Source organism: Phascolarctos cinereus, unplaced genomic scaffold (genome assembly GCF_003287225.1).
Source record: "Phascolarctos cinereus isolate Bilbo 61053 unplaced genomic scaffold, phaCin_HiC Scaffold_1;HRSCAF=81, whole genome shotgun sequence".
In the NCBI taxonomy this organism is placed as follows: Eukaryota; Metazoa; Chordata; class Mammalia; order Diprotodontia; family Phascolarctidae; genus Phascolarctos; species Phascolarctos cinereus.
In genome coordinates this window covers 142,638,840-142,664,264 of record NW_027555514.1, presented here as the reverse complement: position 1 = coordinate 142,664,264, position 25,425 = coordinate 142,638,840, and the positions used below count along the sequence as shown (strand labels likewise).

The window sequence follows — 25,425 nt, the reverse complement described above, 5'->3', positions numbered from 1 at the left end:
AAAGAGTGTGCACACCAGTGGGTGATTCATTGTCAGCACATGTCAAGCGTCTGTTTTGTACATAGTAACCTTCCCCACCTCCCATCCACCCTCTCCTCATCCCTACACCCCATACAGGGCTGTTGAATTGGACAACTTTATCATACCTCTCTTTATTTCCCACAGTGGGGAAGTGAGTCTTCTTTAGAATTATACATTCGACATCTCACACATCATTCCATGCTTAGACAGAGAAGATGGACTACCCTTATCCTCTTTATTTGCCCCCAAGCAGACAATGAGAGAAACTCTGATTGATGAAGACATCTGCTGTGAACCTAGTAATTTAAACCTATTCCCAATTAGAAACCCATGTTATGTTATACTTAATGACACTCAAAATGCCATTTATCTTCATGTAGACTTTGGGAGCTCCATGTCTCTGACAGAAAAGTCTCAGCACCTAGTATGAGGTGAGATGTCATCAAAGGAATTGGGTTAGTGAAGAGGGCACTTATGGAAACAAAGACACTTGAGTTCAAATCTCAGCTCTACTATTCACAAGCTTTGTGACTCTAAGAAAGTCAAGTAGTGACTGAATCTCAATTTCCTCATTTGCAAAAGGTGAATAATGCATCCCCACCTACCTTAAAGCCTTCTGAAAATCAAATGAAACAATGTATGTGAAAGTACTTTATAAATAGTGAAGTATTATATAAATGTGAGGCATTATCTTTATTGCCAGGTTAGAGTTTTGTGCAACAGAGGGATAATAAATGTTGACTGAAATGGCTAATGACCTAGGAAGGCTGCCTAAGGAAAGGTACCACTGACCAGACTTGGGAGCCCTACATGAAACTTGAGAATCAACATGCTATGTCAATAAATGAAACGAGATAGAAACTTAGACTGTTAAGCTACACGGATGATTTTTTTTCTTTTTTAGAGGTTTAAAAATTCTCATTAACTTCATTTTTTTTTTTAGGCAATTGGAGTTAAGTGACTTGTCCAGGTCACACAGCTAGTCAAATGTTTGGTCTGAGGCCGGATTTGAACTCAGGTCCTCCTGACTTCAGGGCTGGTACTCTATCCACTGTGCCATCTAGGTACCCCTAATATTTATTTACTTTTAGAATTCTTTTTTTTTTTCTTTTTGGGCTAGGCAATGGGGTTAAGTGACTTGCCCAGGGTCACACAGCTAATAAGTGTTACGTGTCTGAGGCCATATTTGAACTCAGGTCCTTCTGAATCTAGAGCCAGTGCTCTATCCACTGCGCCATGTAGCTGCCCCTTTATATCACTTTCATTTCCCAATATAGCCCCTCCTTCAATTCCACCCAGAGAGCAGTCTTATAACAAATAAAAAAGAAAGTCATTAACCAAAAGTAGGCTCCATACTAATCAAATATAACAGCATATACTGTGTCCCATTCTTCATTTTCTTTGATTTTTGTGGTACAGTAATATTTTGTTACGTTCGTATATGTTTTGGTGCTGCTATAATTTTGGTGTATATGGGACTTTTCTTTCTATCTTTCTTAGGGTATATGCCTAACAGAGGGAACTCTGGGTCAAAGGTTATGAATATGCTAGTTATTTTAACATAATTCCAGATTGCTTCCTAGAATGGCTGTGCTAATTTATAGCTCCACCAACAGTATATAAATTTGTTGTCTTTCTACAATCCTCCAACATTGACTATTTCTATCTTTTGTCAGTTTTGCCAGTTTGCTGGATGTACGGTAAAATCTTAGAGTTGTTTTGATTTTTTCTTTTATTATTAGTGATTTAGAGGAATCTTTTATACAGTTAAGGGTTTGTAATACTTTTAAAAAACTATGTTCATGTATGTCCTTGACCACTCAGAATATTTTAAAATGATAATTTTCACCCATTTCCTGTGAAATTTCTGAAAGTGTGCCTAATATAAGGTTTTGGTCCATACTGTATACTACCTGTACAGCCAGTACTGTGAATCCCACATAGACACCAAATGTGTTTGTAAAAACTTTTCATTGGTGTCCTTGCAGCAGTTCGTAGGCATCCCTCAAAACTTCTTTGTGAGAGCTTAGGTCTCCTATAATTAGGCAGGGCTGATGCTCAGTCACCCTAACCCATAATTATCCAGTGCTCCTCTATGTTCATACCTGCCATAGCAGTTGCAAGAGACTGTGTATACATTACTATTGGTAGTGCAGAAACCTAGGCCCCCAAACAGAAAATCAAAATTTTAAAAACTGTGGATGAGTCTTCTCAAAGGCAACTCATATGGTACAATTTTGGAAAGTCTATTCCAGAAGTTCCCAAACTGATTTGGCCTACTGCCCCCTTTAAAAAAAATTACTCAGCACCCCCCTGGAAATCTTTAACCCTTTAATGTGTTTTTAAAAAAAAATTTGTGTCACTTCAAAAATATATAAAATTTTTTTAAAAAGACACATCTTAAATTTAATAATTTATTGTAAATTTGTGGGTTTTTTCTAAATTAAAATTTTAATGACCCAATATTGCTTCATGTAACTGTATAGTATTGTATTGTAAACAAGTCATTACATGCACCTATTCCTGCCAATGAATTCTGGGCTTCCCAACAATTGTGTGTTTATTTGGAAAATAATGTAATCGCTATGACTTTAATTCTGTTACACAACAGATGAAACATGTACAAATGGTTTTTCAAGATTTTCTTCTCTTCTCTTCTTTTCTTATGCTTCCACCACCCCCTTATTTTTATTCAACACCCCTAAGTGCACCTGAGCTACTATCACCCCCCTGGATTGTTCCAGCACCCCCCAGGAGGGTGGTATCTCCCACTTTGGTAACCTCTGCTCTATTATGATTCATACATTCCTCATGCTTGTGGCATAGATCTTGGAACACACACACACACACACACACACACACACACACACACATATAACTAAAAAAAAATCCTTAAAAAACAACCCAAATGCAGTCCATGTCCCATAACACAGGAAAGCATGTTTACAGAGTTTAGGTTCTTGGAAGATTTTCAGCAAAAAACCAAAAACAAACAAAAAACTCTTTTGGTTCATGTTTCACACAGGTTTCCCCCTAAAACATCATAATTTGGTTTATTTCATTTCTCATCCATATTCTTCCCGTGGGAATGTCAAAGTTTTACTTGTGTGTAGGTTTCCACATGCAGAGAATATGCGAACTCCCATTCAAGTGTTCAAGCTAACAAGGCATCCAGTATACGACAAGCTTTATTAAACTTGACCAACAAATGTAAAACACAAAGGTTCACGTCAAGCACCACAGTCAAAATAACTGTCCTTCCTCTGGTGAGCTCTCTCTTTGCCTCAGAATCTATAGTCCTCTAAACTTATGGCACTGATCTGGGATGAAGGACATCCTGAAAAGGGAAATCATTCACTGATAATTAGAGGGTTGACCAGTTACCTGGGACCTGAGCAGCTCACAGAGCTTAGTGACTGACAAGGCCCAATTTCACTGTTCCACCTATTGACTTAGGCCCTGTTCTTCCTTTGCTCCAGTTCTTTCACAGTCTAGGAACCCTTCTTGGTCTAAGAAATAAGGTTTAGTAAGTCCCCTGATTATCCAGGAACTCCTTGGTCCCTTTACCACCACTGTTCTGCTGCTTCCTCCTCACATTCCTACAGCCTTTGGCTATGGTCCAGGAACTCCTAGATGATCCATTGCTGCCTCCATTTATTGCTATCCAGGAGTATCCTGATAAAGCATTCAACAATTGGCTCTCAAAAAAAAAAGAGAAAGAAAGAAAGAAAGAAAGAAAAGGAAAAAAGGATGCATGACACATTTATAAGTCCAATCTACATTATTAACATTTTTCTCTATCAATTTCCAGAGTCTAGACAATCAATAAAACAATAAATTAAGTCCTGATTTGTAGGGTTTGCAGATTTTCAAGGTATAATGGCTTACACTGAAAAAGTTAGCAATTGGCTCTCATGAGTCAGTTTGAACTGTCTCCCACACACTGCTGATGCTATTCCTGGGACCATGTGGTTTCCTGGAGGAGCCTTACAGATGAACAATCTTCCTAGAAGTAGCATAATCTAGTAGAAAGAAGACTGAGTCTGGAATCAGAGGATCTGGGTTCTAATATGACCTCTGATACTCTGTACTTCTGTGACATTGGACAAGTCACTTAACCTCCTTGGGCCCAGTTTCCTTATCTATAACATCAAAGGGTTGGGTTGGATGACCTCTAAGGTTCCTTCCAGTTCTGCATCTATGATCTCATAACAAGGTCTGTTATCTCTGCACCTTTCATGTTCTGCATATATTATATATATATATATATATATATATATATATATATATATGATAAGTACATAACATATGCACATATTACATATGTAATGCATATATTTTGCATCTATAATAGGTATATTTTGCACCTAGTCTGCTTTAAATGATTATTTTTAAAAGCCTCCCTATTCCTTTCCCATGCCGTCACCACATGCCTTCAGTCTGAGGCAAGCACAAGCAAAGGACCAGTGATGTAGACTAATAGTAGAACCAACCTTAAGTTATAAAGATATAAAGATGAGAAAAAACTCTGCCAAGCATTACACAAACTTCTGGCTTATGTAGAGATTAATAACAAGTGAGACAGTCCCTGCCCTCAAGGAGCTAGCATTTCCCAGATAAGTGTGTAGCACAGATAGGGATAGGGACTGGACATGTGTGTATTTGGCATGGGCATGTGCACGTACGTATGTATGTGTGTGTGTGTGATGTGTGTAGATAGAGGGTATTCCAAAAGTCTTAATGCAATTTAAACTTTAATAGTTTTAACAGCTTAAAATTGTCCTAACACTTTTGAGACACCCTGTATATATGTACAAAACATATGTAAAATAAATGTACAGTGATTTAGGGCAAGGAACTAAAAGCTAGAAGAATCAGGAGAGACTTTTGGAAGGAAGTGGAATTTGAACTGAGCAATGAAATATACTCGAAGTTCCAAGAATCAGAAGTGAGGAGGAAAAGCAATTCCAGAGATAGAAAACGGCTCATGAAAAAATATGGAGGGAAGAGCCAGAAGCAATAAAGGTGCAAGGGGTGTACCTAGAGCTAGGTAGGTTTGCTCCTTGGAAGGAAAGCTATGGCAAATTTGGACAGCATACTAAAAATCAGAGACATCACCTTGCCAACAAAGGTCTGTATAGTCCTGGTTTCTCCAGCTGTGAAAGTTGGACTATAAGGAAAAGTGAGTGTCACAGAATCAATGCTTTTAAGTTGTGGTGCTGGAGAAGAATTTGGAGAGTCCTTTGGACAACAAGGAGATCAAATAAGTTGATACTTAAAGAAATTAATTTAGGCTATTTACTGAAAGGTCAAATACTGAAGCTGAAGCTTAAATACTTTGGCCACATAATGAGAAGATGGGACTCATTGGAAAAGATGCTGATGTTGGGAAAGATGGAAGGCAAAAGGAAAAAGAGATGACAGAGGATGAGATGGATAGATGGTGTCATGGAAACAATGAATGGGAACTTGGAGAGACTTTGAGAGATAGTGGAGGATAGAAGGGCCTGATGTGCTATGGTACATGGGGTAATAAAGAGTTGAATGTGAAGCAGAAAACTGGGAAAGAATTTTTACAACCAGTGTCTCTGATAAGGGCCTCATTTCTAAAATATATAGAGAACTGAGTCAAATTTGTAAGAATACGAGTCATTCCCTAATTGATAAATGGGCAAAGGATATAAACAGGCAGTTTTCAGATGAGGAAATTAAAGCTATCTATAATCATATGAAAAAATGCTCTAAATCATTATTGATTAGAGGAATGCAAATCAGAAACAACTCTGAGGTACCACATCACATCTATCAGATTGTCTAACATGACAAAACAGGAAAATGATGAATATTGGAGAAGATGAGGGAAAATTGGAACACTAATGCATTGTTGGTGGAGTTGTGAAATGATTCAACCATTTTGGAGAGCAATTGGAACTATGCCCAAAGAGTTATAAAAATGTGTATACCCTTTGACACAGCAATATCACTTCTAGGGCTGTATCCCAAAGAGATCATAAAAATGGGAAAAGGACCCACATGTACAAAAATACTTATAGCAACTCTGTGTGTGGTGCAAAGAATTGGATATTGAGGGGATGCCCATCAATTGGGGAATGGCTGAACAAGTTGTGGTATATGAATGTAATGGAATACTATTCTGCTATAAGAAATGATGAGCAAGCAGACTTCAGAAAAACCTAGAAAGACTTGTATGAACTGATACTGAGTGAAGTGAGCAGAACCAGGAGAACATTGTACACAGTAATAGCCACATTGTGTGATGACTAACTTTGATAGACTTAGCTCTTCTCAGCAATGCAAAGATCTAGGATATCCCCAAAAGTCTCATAATGGAAATGCTATCCACATCCAAAGAAAGAATATGGAGTTTGAATGCAGATCAAAGCATACTATTTGCTCTTTTTTTTCCCTTCTGTTTTGTTTCCTCTTTCTTGTGTTTCCTCCTATTGGTTCTAATTCTTCTTTACAACATGATTAATGTGAACATAAGTTTAATAGGAATGTATATGTAGAACCAATATCAGATTGCACACCATCTTGGGGAGGGAGGTAGGGAGAGAGGGGGAGAAAATTTAAAACTCAAAAGCTTATGGAAGTTATTGTTGAAAACTAAAAATAAATAAATTTATTTTAAAAAGAGTTGGGTGCAATTGAACATCTACAACAACAACAAAGGAGCTTTTAAAAAGGAGAAGGAGGCTTCAAAAAGACTTTGTGATGATAGACGCTCTACATATTCTCATCTTTTCATAAGTTAAATTAGCTCTTTTGGGCTAGCCTGAGAACTTAACCTTGGGTTGTAGCATTTTTTATAGGAATATTCATCCTGACCTCTAACTGACCAATTTATAAAAGGACTTTCATTTTTTTCTCATCTACAAAATGAAGGCATTAGTATTGGGCTAGGTCATTTCTAAGGTTCCTTCCAGCTGTACTAGTCTATGACGCTATGAAACATGTGAAACATAAGTCATTGGTGAGTTGGAATATGCCCACAGGTAAGTGCAGAGTAAGACCATTTTGTATGTCATACCTATGTCATTATAGCACCTCTGCACATAGTAGGTACTTAAACATTTTAAAAATGAATTAATGGCACAAATTGTGAGGAAAAAAAGCTTCCTAAGTTGGCAACTAAAGTCATAGAGACAGCCTTATCAGTCCTAAATATGAGCTCTGCCTGAATTCTACCTTATATATTTGTCACAGCTACATTATTAGAAAAAGAAAAAGAGGCTTTACTCTGTAGGAGGTAGGGAAAAAATAGACTTAGCACAATATGTTTTTTGTTCATCACTAGTCTTCATGGTAGGATTTTGGTACAATTCTCCTTAGCATCAGGGTTATGGGTCTTTAGTCAGAGGCAGACTCAGGCAAAGGAACAGTGTTATAGTATAATTGTAGAGCCAATCTCAGGGGCTAGAATCAGATTCTATCATTGAATGACACAGTCTTACCACAAACCTTATAACAGATTCCCAAATGTGACCCTTGTGATCTCAGAGACTGGGAAGTCAAATGGAGGGAGATGATTTTGTGCTGTCATGGAGAACAGGGCATTAAGAAGAAAAAAATCCACTGTGCAGCCAGGCTGAAAATTAAACAGATGTGAATTTCTATAATTCAGATCCCTAATTATTTTGATGTCTTGCTGTAACTTAATCTGAGCCATCACTTCAGCTGTAATTATACATTATAGAATGGATTATTTACAATACCTAATATGGTAGGAAAAAAGCCAGGGAATCAGGATTTTGGAATGTAGTTGATGTTTGTTGATTGGAGACAGAAATATATTGAATCACTTTTATGTGCAAGGCACTATACAAGATGCTGGGGGTGGAGTAAAAGGAAAATTAAGTCATAGTAAGAAAAAAGTGATTTTTCCAGGGTCAGGGGTAGGTAACATATTTCATCTTTAGTGGTGAATAACTGAACATTGGTCAGTTATGATGCTAGTAAGAATTCCTAAGTCTTACAAAGCTGTTTATTTTTTCAACATTGTTGTCATTGTATAAATTGTTCTCCTGGTTCTGCTCACTTCACTCTTCATCAGTTCATACAAGTATTCCAGGCTTTTCTGAAACCATTCCTTTCATCTTTTACAACACAATAGTGTTGTATCACATTTATATACCATAACTTATTCATCTGCTGCTCAGTTGGGGGGCATCTCCTCACAGTTTCCAATTTTTTTGCCACAACAAATTCATCTGCTATCGATATTTTTGTATATTGTAAATTAGAATTTGTTTTGCTTAGGACTAATCCCTCTTATTCCCTACACTTCCCATTACCCTCTCTCTCTCCTATTTCTCTGTTTAATGAAATATATTTCTGCACTCAATCATATGTGTATGTGTGTGTGTGTGTGTGTGTGTGTTGGTATTCTCCTTCTTTGACCAATTCAGATGAGAGTCTAGTTTGTGTCACCCACTCCAATCCAACCCCTTCTTCCTTGTTTATTTTGACTTCTACTGGGTACCCAACTTATATAAGATACTTTTCCCTAACCTTCTTCCTTGCCGCTCCCATCTAGTGTATTCCTCTTCCTTTCCCTTTCCATTCTTCCTTTAAGATCATCAAGACATACCAAAAACACTCCCAGATGCCTTGTCTAATTAGACTTCCTCTATGATCCCAGATGATAATAAGGTTCAGAGAGGATACATGTATCATCTTTTCAGATTAGAATATAAAGTTTATCCTTGTTTAGTCCCTTATTATTATTTGTTCATGTGTTTCTCTTGTCTAATCTATTCTCTTCTTCTAGTGTCCCTGCCACCATAATGCATTTTATGGTGGGGTTCTTTTTGTGCGTGTGCTCATTCTTCCAACCTACTTTCTAACCAGATTAGTGTTAGGTTGTGCACCTCTGAAAGAAATGTCCAAATCCTGTCGATTCTTTCTTAGGCTATTAAGTATTTGTTATTCTAGGCTCTCAGAGACATCTCAGGATGGGGAGCTACAAGCTTTCAGTGCTCCAAAAGTAGTTTGATCCAGAGCAAAATATGATTGCTGCCACTCAGTCTGAACTATACAAGTTCCTGACCTGGCTTTGAGTCTGAGCAATATGCCTATGGGTTTGCCCAATTTGGAATTCCAGTAGACTGCTGCTAGACTCAACCATGATCAACCAGCTGAAAAACTCTGTTGGTTCTGAGTGGCAGAACCACAGACTTCTCTTTGGCCTCAGATCTTGCCCTAGTTATTCTTCTGTAGGCTTCAAACTGGTTTGGAGGTTGCAGTCGAGACCCTACTCCACTCTTAGGACCTGAGCTACACAGCTGCTGCCTGTTGAGTACGCAGGCTATTACCCACAGTGGCTTCTAATCTTGGAGCACTATGCCTAGGCACAGGTCCCTTCCTCAGCCTGCCCTAGATCTGTGACCTGGAGCTGAGTAGTGATCATCAGAACTATTAGTAGGTACTTGTTCCTGTACCCTGCACAAATTGAGGTCCCTGTGTGCTGGATCTGAAACATTTCCTGCCTGTCCCTGTGTAGGGTACTCCTAACCATTGTGCAGTAGCTACACTACTTTTGGACTTCTTTGGAACTCTTCATAATGCCCCCATGCCTAGTACCTTCTCCTCTGCCCTCTTTTCAGCTTCTTTTTTGTGCATTATCTTCGTCCGTTGGATTGTAAGGTCCTTGAAGGCAAGGAATGTCTTTGTTTTTATTGTGTCGAACACATCCCCAGTAATTAGCACAGTGTTTGGCATGCAGTAGTTGCTTCATAAATGTTTATTGACTGACTGACCAAAACCCATCCTAAATATTTGCAGACCTCTTTATCTTTCTTCTTAGGCTGACTTGGGCTAGAGAAAATGACTGTAGGGGGTAGGGGTGTAGTTGAGGGAATGCTTGCTGTACTTTTTTCTACTCAGCCATCTTGGCTCCCCTTCTCAAGAGAAAGGATTTGGATAAGAATAGAGCAGGAAAAGATGGTGAAAGAGCTCAAGGTAGAAGACATGATACGAGCAGAAGCATGGAGGGGTATATGTAGGTAATGATGAATTGGCTAATTAGCTGGATCATAGGCTATAATTAGGGGAGTAGGGAGAGCCCAAAATAGGAAAGACATATTGGGGCCATGAAATGTAGGGCCCTGAATGCTAAACTGAGGAATTTGAACTTGAGTCAACAAGAAGACAAAAAAAATATGAGTTAAGGAATGGCATGATTTAGCATGATCCATCTTGCAACAGCATGTTGGATGTTTTGGAAGGAAATGCCAATGAAACCAATGAAATCAGTTAAAAAGATTGTTGTAGTTGATAGGAAAGAGGAAATAAGTACCTAAATTAGGGTGGTGGCATTGAGAATAGAAACATGATGAGTAATGCTTTAAACATTTTGGAGGTAATCTCAGTAGTATTGTAGTTGTTTTTCAATCGTCTGACTTGTCATGGCCTTTTGGGGTTTTCTTGGCAAAGATACAGGAGTTGCTTGCCATTTCCTTCTCCAGCTCATTTTACAGATGAGGAAACTGAGGCAAACAGGGTTAAGTGACTTGCTTAGGTCACATAGCTAGGAAGTGTCTAGGCCAGATTTGAACTCATGAAGATGAGTCTTCCTAGCTCTAGGCCTGGCTCTCTATCCAGTGAACCACCTTGCTTCCCACAAGGTAGAGGACAACAGAGAGAGAGAAAAAAATCCTAATATTATTGATTGTCATTACAATTAAAAAACAAAGAGGCTGAAAGTGGTGCCTGATAAGTATAGGTCTCTGAGCTTAACTTTAATTCCAGGACAAAGTCAAGGAAATATTAATGGGATGGTTTGTGAACACCAAAGTAGAGGAAGCAGTGATAACTAAGTCCAGTATATCTTCAGCAAGAGCAGGATATTCCAGACTAATCACATTTCTTTTTTTGACAGGGTAATTAGACTAGACTAGAAGACTGAGACAATGCCATATTTCTCTTCTAGCAAGTATGCTATGGTTCAGTCTTCCAGATTGAGGCCAGCTCATTTGTTCCCTTGGGCTTTCTGGCTATCCTGAGCAATTTTGAGGTATATCTCTTCTCTAAAGCCCTTGACTCAAGCCCCCTCCAACTATGTTCCTCTCACTGTTAGGCATCACTGAGTTGTGCCTCAGTTGCGTTTAACCACTTAAGTGGTTTAAGTGGTTAAATTGATGTCAACATCAATCACCTTTTATGAAGAGATATCAAAGATATGGCAAGAACTGAAGCATAAAATATTTCCTCCAAACACCTCAGGAGCACATTCTTCCTTTTCCCACCTCGGGCTCTGGTGGGAGTGGGCTCAAAATTAGCTTAGTTTCTAAACAGTAGTAGTTCACATAAATTCATGTCCAAATAAAGCATTGCTGTTGGATAAGCCCTTATCTCAGACACTTATGGGCTAGGTCCAGAAGGTTACTTCTTGTTCCTTGGGTCATTAGTATTGAGCTAGTTGCAAAACCCAGGTGATGAGACACTTCACCTAAAACAGAAGAAAATAAGTGCTGAAGTTGTCAAAAAACTCATATGACCAAATACTCTTGGAGGGGAGAAGGTACAAGGCATTTCTCCTTAAAGCATTGTCCCTCACTGGATGCCATGAGTGAAGGAGTCAACAAGACCCACCAAGACGGAGCAAAGAGAATGGCTGAGGCCAACTGACTCCTTTTTGAAGATGCCCCTCATTCTAGCTATGCAGCCAATCAAAAAAGACTTCTTTTACACAATTTATTGTTGTTCAGTCAAAAATGACTAAAATGTTGTGTCTGATTCTTCATGACCCTGCTTGGGGTTTTCCTGCAAAGATACTGGAATGGTTTGCCATTTTCTTCTCCAGCTCATTTTACAGATGAGGAACTGAGGCAAACAGGATTAAGTGACTTGCCCAGGGTCACGCTAGTAAATGTCTGAGGCCAGATTTGAATTCAGGAAGTCGAATCTTCCCAGCTTGAGGTCTGGCACTCTATTGACTGTGTCACCTCAGTGCCCTATTAGCACACCTGACAATTAGCAGACCAGAATCAGTTAAAGAATATCGATCCATGCTCCATAGTTTCTCCAATAAATATCTAATCAATGTCATCACAACTCTATGTGGAAAATTTGCATCAGTTGAATATGCAGATGTACTCTGTGCTTACATCAGTCTCTTTTACAATAGTTTATCAAGATTTTTGTGAAGGATTTGGCAAAGGTAGAAAAGAGCCAGGTTACAAAGGTTTTTAAATGTTAAATAGAGTTTACTTTTGAGCCTAGGGCCAATAGGAAGCCCATGGATTTAATGAGCAGGGGAATGACATGTTCAGACCTATGCTCAAGGAATATTTCTTTGGCAGCTCTGTGGAGAGTGGATCAGAGAGAGGAGAGGCTTGAGGCATGGAGATCAATTAGGAGGCTATTATAACAATGGTACATGGGAGACATGATGAGGGCTTGACCTAAGGTGGTGGCTGTTTGAGTAGGGAAAAAGGTAGTGAAGGAAGACATGTTGTGGAGGCAGAAATGGCAAGATTTTGTGATGGATTTATATGTGGAGTAAGACAGAAAGTGAGGAGTCAAGGACAACACTGAGGTTGAAAATCTGGGAGATAGGAAGGATGGTATCATGCTCTATGGAGATAGGGAAGTTTAGAAAAGGGGTGGGTTTGGGGGAAAGCAAATTAGTTCTGTTTTGGATAGATTGAGTTTGAGATGTCTATGAGGCAGCCTGTTTGAAATATCCAATGGGCAGTTGGTGTTGTGGGACTGCAGCTGAGGATGCTGAGGACTAAGCAAAAAACCATCTGATGTGACAATTAAGAGATCATTGCTAACTTTGGAGTGAGTAGTTTCAATTGAGTAAAACAAGATATTGCTAAGTATTGAGAAGCAACCTAAGGGAGAAGAAGCAAAAGTCAGGGATGTAATCAACTTCCTCTTGGAGTTTTTTCTGGGAAAGGAAGGCCGATGGTCTTTAAGGATGGTATAACTTGGGCTTGTTGGGAAGCAGCAGGATATGAACCAAGAGGTAAGAAAAGATTGAAGATTAAAGAGAGAAAGGGTTAGAAGATTAGACCAGAGAAGTGAGTGAAGTGCCTAAGACCACACAGATAGTAAATGATAGTGCTGGGACTCTAGGTCCTTTGACTCCTAAGCTGTCATCACGCGTTCCCATTAAACTAGGCTGCCCCTCTTATCAGAAGTAGCTAGCTGGCCCCTGGAACAGTGGATAGAGCACTGAACTTAAACTCTGGAAGACCTGGGTTCAGATTTAACCTTAGAAACTTACCAGCAGTGTAACCTTGGGTGAGTCACTTAACCTCTGTCTGCCTTAGTTTCCTCATCTGTAAAAATGAGGATAATAATAGCACCTCCTCCCAGGGTTGTAAGGACCGAATGTGATAATAATGGTGAAACATAGCATAGTGCCTGGCACATAGTCAATGTTATAAATGTTAGCTATCATTATTATTATTATTATCACATTTGAGTGAGAAGAGAAATGAAATTCTTTGAGAGTCCTTTTAAGAGAAGAGTTTCATGATGAAACTCAGGTACCATTCAGCCCATGTGTACGTCAGCCCAAAGCAGGTGACTGGAGGACAATAAGCCAGCTGTGTTTAGAATCTCCCTTAGATACAAGTGAGAGGTTTTGTTTGATTTCTTACTTGGTAGTCGGACCAAGAGGGAAAAAAACAAAGATGAGTGGGACATGCTTTGGGAAACTGGAATCAGCTTCTCACTAATATGCTGGCCCCTGGAACAGCAGTGAACTAAGAAACATGCATGAAACAGTCTGTCTCCTTGTCCTGCTAGGGATGGTAACTGGTAAGAACCCAGTCTTATTGTTCATTTTACATTGGATGTACTGTATAATCTATTCCAGTTTATTGAAAGAGATGGTTGGTCTTATAATGTCTTTAGGGGATTAAATTGCATGGAGTTGAAAGTCAACAGCTTAAAAGACTATCTGGAGATGCTCTGTTAAACCAGAAATGGCTTTGACATTGAATTACTTGGTTTGGAACTTGAGACTGTTTCAGAAATTAGGAAGAATATATATTTTTAAAAATTTCTTCTGAACTTAGCAAACCTCAAATAAAACAGGCATTTCCAAATGCATTGTAGAACGGAAAAAGAGGATTGTACATGAAACTGCAGATCTCCATTATGTATAGCTTGCTTTTCTTTTTAAAGAGATCCCAAATTCAACATGTTGTACAAATTCAAAGTTGTACTTGATTGTCTGTGATTCTTTCTGACTCCCCCTTCTGTCTTCTTTTGTGTATTTAAAAATGCTTCACTGATAATTTTTCCTTCTTTCTTTCCTTCCTCTTTCTTTCTTTTCTTCTTTCTTTCTTTATTTTTCCTTGGGCTATACTTTCTCTATGCTTAATCCCTCCTACTCACTTCTCCCACACAGAAAAAAAAAAGCTTAGGTCTTCTCTAAGAAGCCACACTGATTTGCTGAGTTTGCCTCAGCTTTGCTTGTATTTCTCCTACCATTTTCTTTGGGCTGCAGATGAAATTCTTAAGAGGACTTGAGGGGAAAAAAATGTTTTTGTGGTTTTCGCTTGGGCATATTGAAGGGGTTGAGACCTCAGTTAGGGGTTGGACTAGATGACCTCTAAGGTCCCTCCTACCTCTAGGTCTCTGAGTCTACATTTCTTCATGGTTATGTAAGTCCATTCTTTCAGAAGATTCTGAAATTCTTCAGCCCATTCAATTCAACAGATCCAGGAGAATCTAAGCTCCTCAATAGGGGGCTGTTCTTTGTTTTTATCTTTATATCTCCAGTGCTCAGTATAATGCCTTGTACAAAGTAAGTGTTTATTAAATATTTTCCAGATTAGAGAAGAGTATGTGAGAGGATTATGGTATAGGGAATAGCATCTGGAATTTAGAAGTAGGAAGATCTTGGTCAAATAATAATAGCTAGCATTTACATAGGCCACCTAGGTGGCAAAGTGGATAGAGTGCCAGCCCTGGAGTCAGGGGTACCTGAGTTCAAATTCTATCTCAGACACTTACTAGTTGTGTGACCCTGGGCAAGTCACTTAACCCTGTTTGCCTCAGTTTCTTCATCTACAGAATGAATTGGAGAAGGAAATGGTAAACCACTCTAGTATCTTTGTCAAAAAAAACCCAACACAAAACAAAACCAAATAAAGCCAAATAGGGTCATGAAGAGTCAGATGCAACTATACAGTGTGTTAATGTTTGCAAAGCACTTTACAATAATATTTTATTATTATAACCTGGAAGACAAGTGCTGCTACCTCCCAACGTTATAGATAAAGAAACTGAGGTTAAGTGACTTGCCCAGGGTCACATAGCCCAGGGTCACATAGCCATTAGGTATCTGATGCAAGATGTGAATTCTGTTGAGTTCTGACTGTGAGCAAAGCACTTAACTATAAGCAGCTCCCTAAGAATATAAGTCTGCAATGGTGGAGAGTGTTTCCTTATCTGGGTTCCCTATATTAGTGAAATTAGAAATTTATGACTTAAACTTAAAAATTATGCCAGAAATAGAAATTTTAAAAGGATGTGTTAAAGGTGAAATGTTTGATCCCACAATCAATAAGGGATTCCTGGAGTTTCCCAATGAAAGGAATGACAATGTCAGATCGGTGCTTAAGAAAAATCTCTTTGACAGCTGTGTGGAGGATGATTTAGGGAGGGAAGAAACTTGAGGCTGGAAGCCCCATTAAGTCTAGGAGCAATGTGGTTAAGGCCAGAGCTAGGGTAGTGTCTCTGTGAGTAGAAAGAAGGGTATGGATGTAGGAGGTGTTACAAAAATAGAAATGACAAGAGGCTATAAAGGCGAACAAGGAGTCCAGGACAAAACCAAGGTTGCAAGTTCCTAACCTGGGAGACTGGAAGGCTGATGGTACTCTCTACAGCTATGAGAAAGTTTGAAAGAGGGATGGGTATGGGGAGGGAAGAATTAATGAGGTCTTTTTTGAACATGTTAAGTTTGAGATGTCTATGGGACCCAATGATCTTGGAGAAAAGATCATGTAATGAGTTCTGCAATACAGATCCATGCCTGTTCATCCTGTGTGACTCCCTGTGCCCCACCATGCAAAACACAAAAGGAGGGAAACGGTAAATGCACTGGGATCTTGCATGAGGAAGGAGAAGGTGACTTGGAGTAGATGAGGATAAATGAGGTTGTGTTTGAGACAAGCTGTTTTGAGGAAGGCGTGGCCCATCTTCCCACTCTCCCAAATAACTGATCATAAACTCCTTGGGATCAATTCGCAGCCCTCTTAGGCCAAGGCCTAGTCTCCAGTTTGAAGACCACTGATCTAATCATCCCTCTGTTGTTGCTAATCCTTTGTTTTGAAGAGGATCAATGACATTGCTGGTGATGTCCTGACTTGTATATGAATTGGATTTAAGTGAGGCAGTTTTGCACAGTCAACAGACTCACTTTTTCTTCCTGAGTCATTGAAGTCCAGTGGTAGGACAAAAGTCAAGATGACTGGTGATGGCCCAGGCAGCTGCAGGTGACCTTGGTGTCTTTGATGTCTGACTAAGCCCTAAGTACTCCACAGGTCCTACTTCAGCTACCTTCATGGCCATTGGAACAAATTGTTCTCATCTATCTGTTCTGCTGGGGAAAGTCTTCACATGTTTGGGGTAGATATTTCCCAACTTATTGACAGGTTTGAGGCCTCAACCTGTTTTAACCCATCTGCTGCGATAGTTTACTGGAGTGTGCCCACTGGACATGCTACAGCTTCTTAGAACCACAGGTAAGACATAGTCCATCTTTCTATGTCCAGCAAAGAATAAGGTTTAACCCTCAGTAAGTATTTAATTGAATTTAAACACCTGAGTTATGGGTGTCATGTATATTAAATATCAGGTAGATGATATATGGGCATATCTTTGCTCTGTGTTAGTTACTCTGCACCATGGCAACAAGAGCTCTAGGTAGAGGTTGTATATATAGGATACTGTAGTTCATTAATTATATTTTCTCCTGGAAAGTATATTTGAAAACATATTTTTAAATCATTACTATGTTACCAGAGAGAGTTAGCAAATACTTGGTGAGCTCCTCCTCTGAGCAGTACTGCATTAGTACCTGAGGTCAGAGCTAAAGGTTTTATCTTCTGAACCTACCAGTCAGGGAGGGTAAAAAAGATGCCATCGTGTATTTATGAAGTCATATTCAATGTCTGTAGTATATGGATGATAAGCTTCCTAGTAAGAAAATTTTGAAGAGGACCGTAAGGATGATTCCACAGCTGTGTCTATTAAGGCCTAATTTATTCTACAACACCAGCTTTAAGTGAGGTGTCCCTATTTGTAAATTACTGGAATGGGCCTAATACAAGGGAAACAAGATAGACACATCATCCATCCAGATCTTAATCACAATTGAGGAGATGTTTCAGTGAGTCCAGTGACTGATAATAAATCTTTTGCATATTCTTTCTTTTTTTTTTTAGGGTATGCTTCAAGTAATTCTAATTTGGATCTTAATTAAGATGCATTTATAAGTCAAATTCCATTAAAGTCTGTCTCTCTCTTGCTCTCTTGTCTCACAGACCACCAAAGCGTGGGAGAACACTCTGGTAGAAAAGATGGTGGTATAGCAAGTCACATTGATTTGAGAGTCAAGAGACCTCTGTTCCAGCCCATGTTGTATTGCTAACTAGCTGTGTGTCCCTGGGTTACTCACATCCCCACTGGGCTTCAGATTCACCATCTGTAAAAGAAGGGGGTTTGACTAAATGATCTCTAAGGTCCTTTCCATTTTTAACATTCCATGATCAAAGAACTGGAAAGCCCAAGATATGAGTATGAAAATGGAGTATATGTGAATCAATCTTTTTATATATTCTATGCTGTCGAATCCCTGCCCTCTATGGTGGAAGATGTTGACATATGCTGGTGGTTAGAGGCAATCAATAGGGCTCAAGAGAAGCAAGGGAATAAGCATTTATTTAGTGTCTACTGCATGCCAGGCACTGTGCTAAGCACTTTACCAATATTATCTCATTTGAGCCTTACAACAACACTGCAAGCTAAGTGCTGTTAATATTTTCATTTTACCACTGAGGAAACTGAGGCACAGAGATGTTAAGTGATTTGTGCAGGGTCACACAGCTAGTATGTGAGACCAGATTTGAACTCAGGCCTTTCTGACCTCAGGCCCAGCGCTCTATCCACTGCACCACCCAGCTGCCTCAAGGGTAAATGAAATAGTGGTCCAAGTATTAAACAGAGATAGCAAACAGAATGTCCTTATAGATCAAGCCATAATGGGATAATTGAATCCAAAGGGGTCACTAAGGAGAAGGAAAGGGAGTTTACAGTGGTGTAATAACATCAAGGAAGTCCATATCAAGTCAGGAAGAAAATATGAAGAAGGATGACAATGGATTTCAGTGAAATGATGGTTTGACTCACAGCTCCTCTGCCTGGGTTTGTTTTTTTTTTATGGTGGTGACATGCTAGTCCTGTCACATTTCCTTATAATGCTGTAGCCCTGGGCCTGGACTGAAAAACTCCCTTTGTTGTCATTACATTTCCTCATTCCAAGTGAATGGAGAGTCTCAGAAGACAAAACTCTGAATTTGTAAGACTGTAAATTTGGAGACCAGCTGCTGGTCTTTAAGTTTGGCTGACAACTTTGCATTACCTTGCCTCACATAAATCCAGTTCACGGGCAAGTCAAGACATCCCGCATGATGGAAAATGAAGGATGGATAAGAACAACTCCTGAGGGGGCAGCTAGGTGGCACAACGGATAGAGCACTGGCCCTGGAGTCAGGAGGACTTGAGGTTCAAATCCGGCCTCAGACACATAATACTTCCTAGCTGTATGACTGTGGGAAAGTCACTTAACCCCAATTGTCTCACTAAAAAAACCCAAACAAACCAAAAAAACCCAACTACTGCACATGTCACATAGGTGACAAGAGAATTGTCACACCTAATGACACCCTAACTGCATTAAGAGGAGGATTCGGATTTCTCTTGGCCCTTTGGGGGATCGCGGCTAAGAGGGAGCCCTTTTCTCCTTCCTACTCAAAATCATTCTCTCTACTCCAAATGTTCACATGAGCTATATGGGCCCAACTTGTGGTAGAGCATTCCAAGCTCATATCGGTCTGATCAGCCAGTCAGACACAATGTAACCACTTCAACATAGTGATGTCATTTTGGTCCTCTTTGAGAATGAAGGACAAAAAACAACCAACCAACTCGATGTCGTCCAGGAGTAGCTTTATGCATAGACAAAAATGTAGTGGTCATGTTCTGATTTGAGAGACATTGTACAACTGTACCACAATACCTGAAGTTACACTGGGATTTATATCTTTGAGCAAAGCACCTGCCCTTGTTGGCCTTTCTCTCAAGGTTTCCCAGACTTTCTTCTTAGGATCATGGATCTAGAAATGAGTGAGACTGACCCCCTCATTTTACAGATGAGTTGCCTGAAGTCCAGAGAGAACAAGTGACTTAGCCACTGAGATGAAATGGCAATTCAGAGATTCATATTCAGCTCCTGTGATTCCAAATGTACCAGTATTGTAATCGCATGACACTGCTGCCCCTCATATGAAATACAACTTGAGGCAAGTGATAGAGCTCTCCCTTACCTCCTATTTTGTTGAAAATGAGTTCAATCAATTAATCAATAAATATATGGTTGTTGAACCTCTAGGATTTACCTAATACTGATCTTTAGGAGGCAAAGTTAGGACCAACTCAATGACTCTCAAATATTATGGCAAAATACTGTACTATAGACATGAATATCAGTCTCTCTGTACAGGAACCAGTTTATAAATGTGATACATTTCAAAACTACATTTGTAAATTGGCTGAATGGGCCTGGGAATGCATTTTCTCTTGGGACTAATGCTAATGAATAGGTTCCCAAGTTAGCCCACAAATTTACCCATAATATGTTTAAAGTATAACCATAGAAGCTAATTTGTCTGAGGCCAGTGTAAATCTTGTCAACTCCTAAATCAATTCATTTTTCTTTAATGGGTCTCATACAAGTAATAATGGTGGGCTTTTAGGTACACTAAATACTGAAATTAGAGTCATCTGCATTTTGGGTGGAACCAGGGCTCTTTTTCCCTTTTTGACCAATGACTACGTGCATACTTTGACTTTGAAGAGAGGAAGAAGCATAGAAATAGTACTATATGGGGAGAAATGAGGAGATAAGAAGGGGGTTAATGATCCTACCTATAAGACCTGCATTAAAGGAGAGAGAGGGAGGAGCTGCCTCTGAAATCTATCTTCTCACCCCTTTTTTCCTTTGTACTTATTATTTTGCCACTGCAGATTCACCTTGGACCTCTTAAGGAGGTGAGAAGTGAGATCCAGGGCTGGGCAAGATGAGTTCCAGGCAAAAATGGGGTTTGCTATGGAAAAGGAGAAGGGGAATCATTAAGGCATTAAAATCTTGGAAGTGACCATAGAGATCAGTAGAAGTAGAGGGCAATCCTGAGAGGTACATGCATCATGAAAGAAAGGGACTTCCTACAACCAACCACCTGGCTATGCCACCTGTTCTCAATGTAAGAAACATATGTGAATCAAGCATGAATAAATCAAGGACTGACTATAATTACAGGTCTAATCTTCAAATAATCCCAAGGAGTAAAGCATTTTCTTTGTCACAAAAGTGCTCATAAGCAGGAAGAAAATTGACTCCTTTAAGCAACAGAAATACCAGGTAATCTGGACGTTGTAATTTCATAAGATCCAAGGATTTAAAGCTGGAAAGTTCATTATTGATCATCCCTTTCAACCCCTGATTTTATTTTATTTTATTTTTTTAAGTTTTATTGGTAACTTTTGTTCTTATGTAAGAGTCATTTCTGGAGATAACACCCACTCCCAGAGAGCATTCCCTTTAAACAAGAAAAACACTTGAGCAAAACCAAAGCAAGGATCGGGTCTAACATTGCGTACAACACCCTGCACTCATAGTCTCCCACTTCCTACAAGGAAAAGAGGAAAGTTTGCTTCTGAATCTCTTTTCCAGCCCTTTATTTTATGGGTGAAGAAACTGAGGGCTAGGAAAAGTGAAATGATTTGCCCCAAATTTATTTTTAATAGTATTTTATTTTTTCCCCACTTACATGTCAAGACAATTTTTAGCATTCATTTTTACAAGATTGTCAATTCCAAATTTTTCTCCTTCCTCTCTCCTCTTCCTAAAATGGTAGACAATTTGATATAGGTTGTATATGTTCTATCATGTAGAATATATTTCCATATTACTCATAGTTGTGAAAGGAGAAACAGATCAAAAGTAAAAAAAACACAACAAAGAATAAAGTAACTGAAAAAGTATGCTATAATCTGTATTCAAAGTCCATCAGTTCTTTATCTGGATGTGAATAGCATTTTCCTTTGTGAATCCTTTGTACTTGTCTTGGATCATTGTGTTGCTGAGAAGTTGATCATCACACAATGCTGCTGATACAGTATACAGTGTTTTCCTGGTCCTGCTCATTTCACTTTGCATCAGTTCATGCAAGTTTTTCCAGGTTTTTCTGAAATCTGCCTGTTCATCATTTCATATTGCACAGTAGTATTTCATTATATTTATATATGATACCTTGTTCAGCCATTCCCCAGTTGATGGGCATCCTCATAATTTCCAATATTTTACCACCATGAAAAGGGCTGCTATAAATATATTTGCACATGGAGGTTCTTTCCCCTTTTTTATGACCTCTTTGGAATATAAACCTAGTAGTGGTATTGCTGGATCAAAGGTTATGAACAGTTTGGTTACCTTTTGGGTATAGTTCCAAAATGCTTTCCAGAATGGTTGGATCAGTTCACAAATCAACCAACAATGCATTAGTGGCTATCCTTTCAGAAACTGTATATTACTGCTTTTGGCTTAATGTAAGGGGAAGGAAAAGAAGGGGAAAAGAGCCAGAAGGGGTCTAAGCAATCATCTAGCTAGTTCAACACCTTCATTTTATAGGTAAGGAAAACAAGGTCCAGAGAGATTAAATTACTTGTCCAAAGTCACACAGCCAGAAAGTGTCGTAAGTCAGAATTATGAAGAAGCAGTTTCTACCATAAAAACAATTTTGGGAACACTGGAAAGTCTTAGCTTTTACCTTTTGGGACAGGGAAGATGACAAAAAAATTAAACTCTAATCACAACTCCAAACCACCAGACTCTTAACAGAATGCTTGATATTCTGAAGCAGCATAGCAATGTAACTAAATTATTAGGGAGTGTATTAGACTCAGGACAGGAAGTCCTGTGTTCAAATGTGATTTTAGTGTGTGATATCACCATGGGCAAGTCACTTATTCCATAGCCCCAGCTTCCTCAGTTGGAAGATGAAGGGATTGTGCTAAATGACCTCTGTGGCTCCTTCCAGCTCTGAATCTATGATACCATGATCCAAATCTTATCCCTGGGCAAGTCACTGAACCCCTCAGTTTTTTCATCTGAAAAATGGGGATGAAAATAACACTTCTAAGTACCTGATGGTTGTGAGTCTAAAATGAAATCCTTTGCACATTTTAAAGCACTATATACATGCTATTTATTATTTCATATTTGTTCTCAATTTGTAGGGGGAGACTGTCTACAACTAAACCAGTTTCCAGTGAGCTGCTTTCTCCAAGAGAATGTTTCACCTGGCACTAGAGTCTACAGCTTTAATGTGACCTTATCACCATCAGCATCGCCTGTGAGCTTTGGGTTTCCTTTGATAGTAAATTCAAGCCCTCTGACTCAAGCCTTCTGTATTAATGGATTATCAGAGAAAAACTTTGAAGTAAGTCTCCTCAACTGTTCTAGCTCATCAAGGTGCCCCTGGTTTGGTTTGGATTTCCTGTTGCACAGGAAAATTTGTTACTGATGACAAGAGTTGGGTTGAATTCTTAGTAAAGGAAAGTTTATTCCTCTCACAACTCTTCTTCTTATCATCCTTTCAGGGAGTGTTTTTCTTCAGGCGGTCTAGGAATTTTGTTTGTAGTCATAAGAGTGTCTGGAGAAAGTGCTCTGGTGGAGATGCCATGTTATATGTTCATTTGGAGCACTTTGCACCAGAGACTCTTATGACCACACATTTGATAGGGCTGTCTCTTTTTCCTAAAGTCCATCTCTCTGAAGACCAATGACCAACATCTTTGTCAGATATGACTTATTACTGAAAGCATTTGGCACAGTGGAGTGCAAAGAATTTGGGTGTGGAGTCGCAGGAACCAGAGCTGGAAGAACTTCAAAGGCCATTGAGTCCAACTTCCTTGTTTTAGAGTCAGGGCTGAGACCAAGGGATATTAAGTGATTTGCTCATGATCACATGTGCCAAGAAGCAGAATTTGAACCCAGCTCCTTTTACTTCAGAGCTGATGCTCTTTCCATTGTACCACACTGAATCTGGAGCCCCTGGTTAGATTCCTGGTTCAATCACTTACTATGTGACCTTTGGCAAAACACAATCTCTCTGAATCTCATCTTCCTTTTTTGTAAAACAGAGATGATAATACTCTCACTATATAGCTTAAATTATGACTGGAGGAAAGTGCTTTGTAAACCATAAAGTACTATAGAAGGAGTTATTGTGATTATCCCAGAGGAGGTGTTAGGATAGCAGGTGAGATGGTGAGATTGTTTGCTATGGGTAGACCTTCCTGAAAACTGATATCAGGTAAGATGATGGAGTTATTTGCTATGGACAGTTTAGACCTTCCTGGAGCTCAGATGATCACTCAAGTTCCCTGACAGCTCTTATTCTGATTATGTGGTTCTTTTTCTTTTTTTTAAATAAATTTTGGATATGTTGAGTTTTATTGTTTTTTTAGGCAATTGGGGTTAAATGACTTGCCCAGGGTCACACAGCTAGTGAGTGTCAAGTGTTTGGTCTGAGGCTGGATTTGAACTCAGGTCCTCTTCGCCACCTATCTGCCCCATGGTTCTTTTTTTCAATGTGGTCTCAAAAGTGACAAAGACTTTTCTATATTTTTGGAATTTTAATTTTTTTAATCTCAACCCCTCAATTAAAAAAAAGGAAAAAAAGACCCTTGCACTTATATATATATATGCATATGTATGTATGTAAGCATGCATGTATATCTAGTCAAGCAAAACCAATTCCCTCATTGACCATGTTAAAAAATGTATATGTCATTCTGCCTCTTGAGTCCTTCACTTCTCTATCAGGAGGTTGGTAGCCTATTTCATCATCAGTTCTCTGGAATTATGGTCAGTCATTGCATTGTTCAGAATTCTTCTGTCTTTCAAAGTTGTTTGTCTTTATAATGTTGATGTTATTATATAAATTTTTCTCCTGGTACTGCTCAATTCACTTGGTATCAGCTCATACCAGGAAGACTTGTTTTCTGTCGAAAGCACATGTCACTAATAAAGAAATGCCACATCAAAGAACTCTAAATATATAGGCGCCTAGGTTCTGACTGCATAAATATTTTCCTTTTAGAATAGATAAACCAAGTATAATAAACATTCACTTTTAAGAGGGACAGTCACATCTGCTTACAGTTATTTAGCTTTCCACTTCTTCTGAGTGATTCCCAAAGTTGCCATTTCCCCTTAAGCCAGGGTACTAGTCTGCTTTTTAAATATCCAGTTGAAATAGAAAAATGTACTTTTACAGTAGCTAATGTCTCCCATGGAGACAGATGTCAAAAACCATAGGTTTGCTCTTTCTAGCTCTAACTCATTCTTATCCAGCAGTTTACAATGTTTCCATCACAATAGCTCTGTGAGGTCAGTATTGAAAATGAAATCATCTGGATTTTCCAGATGAGGAAACTGAGGTTCTAAGACAGTCAGTGACTCCCCCAGGGTCTAGGACTAGTGCCCATATCATCTGGTTCCAAATCCAGGGTTCTTTCAAGTCCATCACATAGCCTCTCCTGACCCTGGATCTAGCGTTGCCTATCACCTGGTTCCTTGCCTGAGTCCCCAGGGTCTACCCTGCCATGGTATCTGGAGTTTCTGGCTATTTAGCTTGGTGCAGGGCAAGCTGAAACCCAACATGCCTAAATCCAAATGAGATATCTTCCTTCTGATCATCTCCCTTTCTCAACTTCTGCCTTTCTGCCATTTGCAACACCATTCATTCCTCAGGTCTTCTAGGTGCAAATCCTTGAGATCATCCTTGATTTCTCCTTTCACCCCTCTATATTCAGTCTTGTTGATGCTTTTGTGGGTGATATCTCTCAGAGCTGTTTCTTCTCACCTCCCAGTGCCATCATGCCTCATCACCTCCTCCCTACACTGCCGGCTACTGACCTTCTTGCCTCTAGCTTCATCTTCTCCAGGTATCATACAGACCATTTCTTGGTTGTTTATTATGCCACTTTTCTGCTTTTGCTGTTTGGTCATTTTTTCAGTCATGTCTGACTCTTTGTGATCCATTTTTTGGGATTTTCTTGGCAAAGATACTG

General features: G+C 39.2%; 1 protein-coding gene and 1 long non-coding RNA gene across 2 annotated transcripts in view; one reads left to right on the top strand and one right to left on the bottom strand.

Moving 5' to 3' along the window:
* LOC144457147 (uncharacterized) overlaps nucleotides 1–25,425 on the bottom strand; it is a 32,095-nt gene that overhangs the window by 1,677 nt on the left and 4,993 nt on the right. The window lies entirely within an intron of this gene.
* The window catches only part of CDHR3 (cadherin related family member 3), a 104,743-nt gene continuing 92,999 nt past the window's right edge, over nucleotides 13,682–25,425 (top strand). The window contains exons 1-2 of the mRNA XM_078154425.1: nucleotides 13,682–13,815; nucleotides 22,585–22,787. Coding sequence (XP_078010551.1) covers nucleotides 13,770–13,815; nucleotides 22,585–22,787 — 249 coding nt within the window. The 5' untranslated portion in view covers nucleotides 13,682–13,769. The remainder of the gene's footprint in view (nucleotides 13,816–22,584; nucleotides 22,788–25,425) is intronic.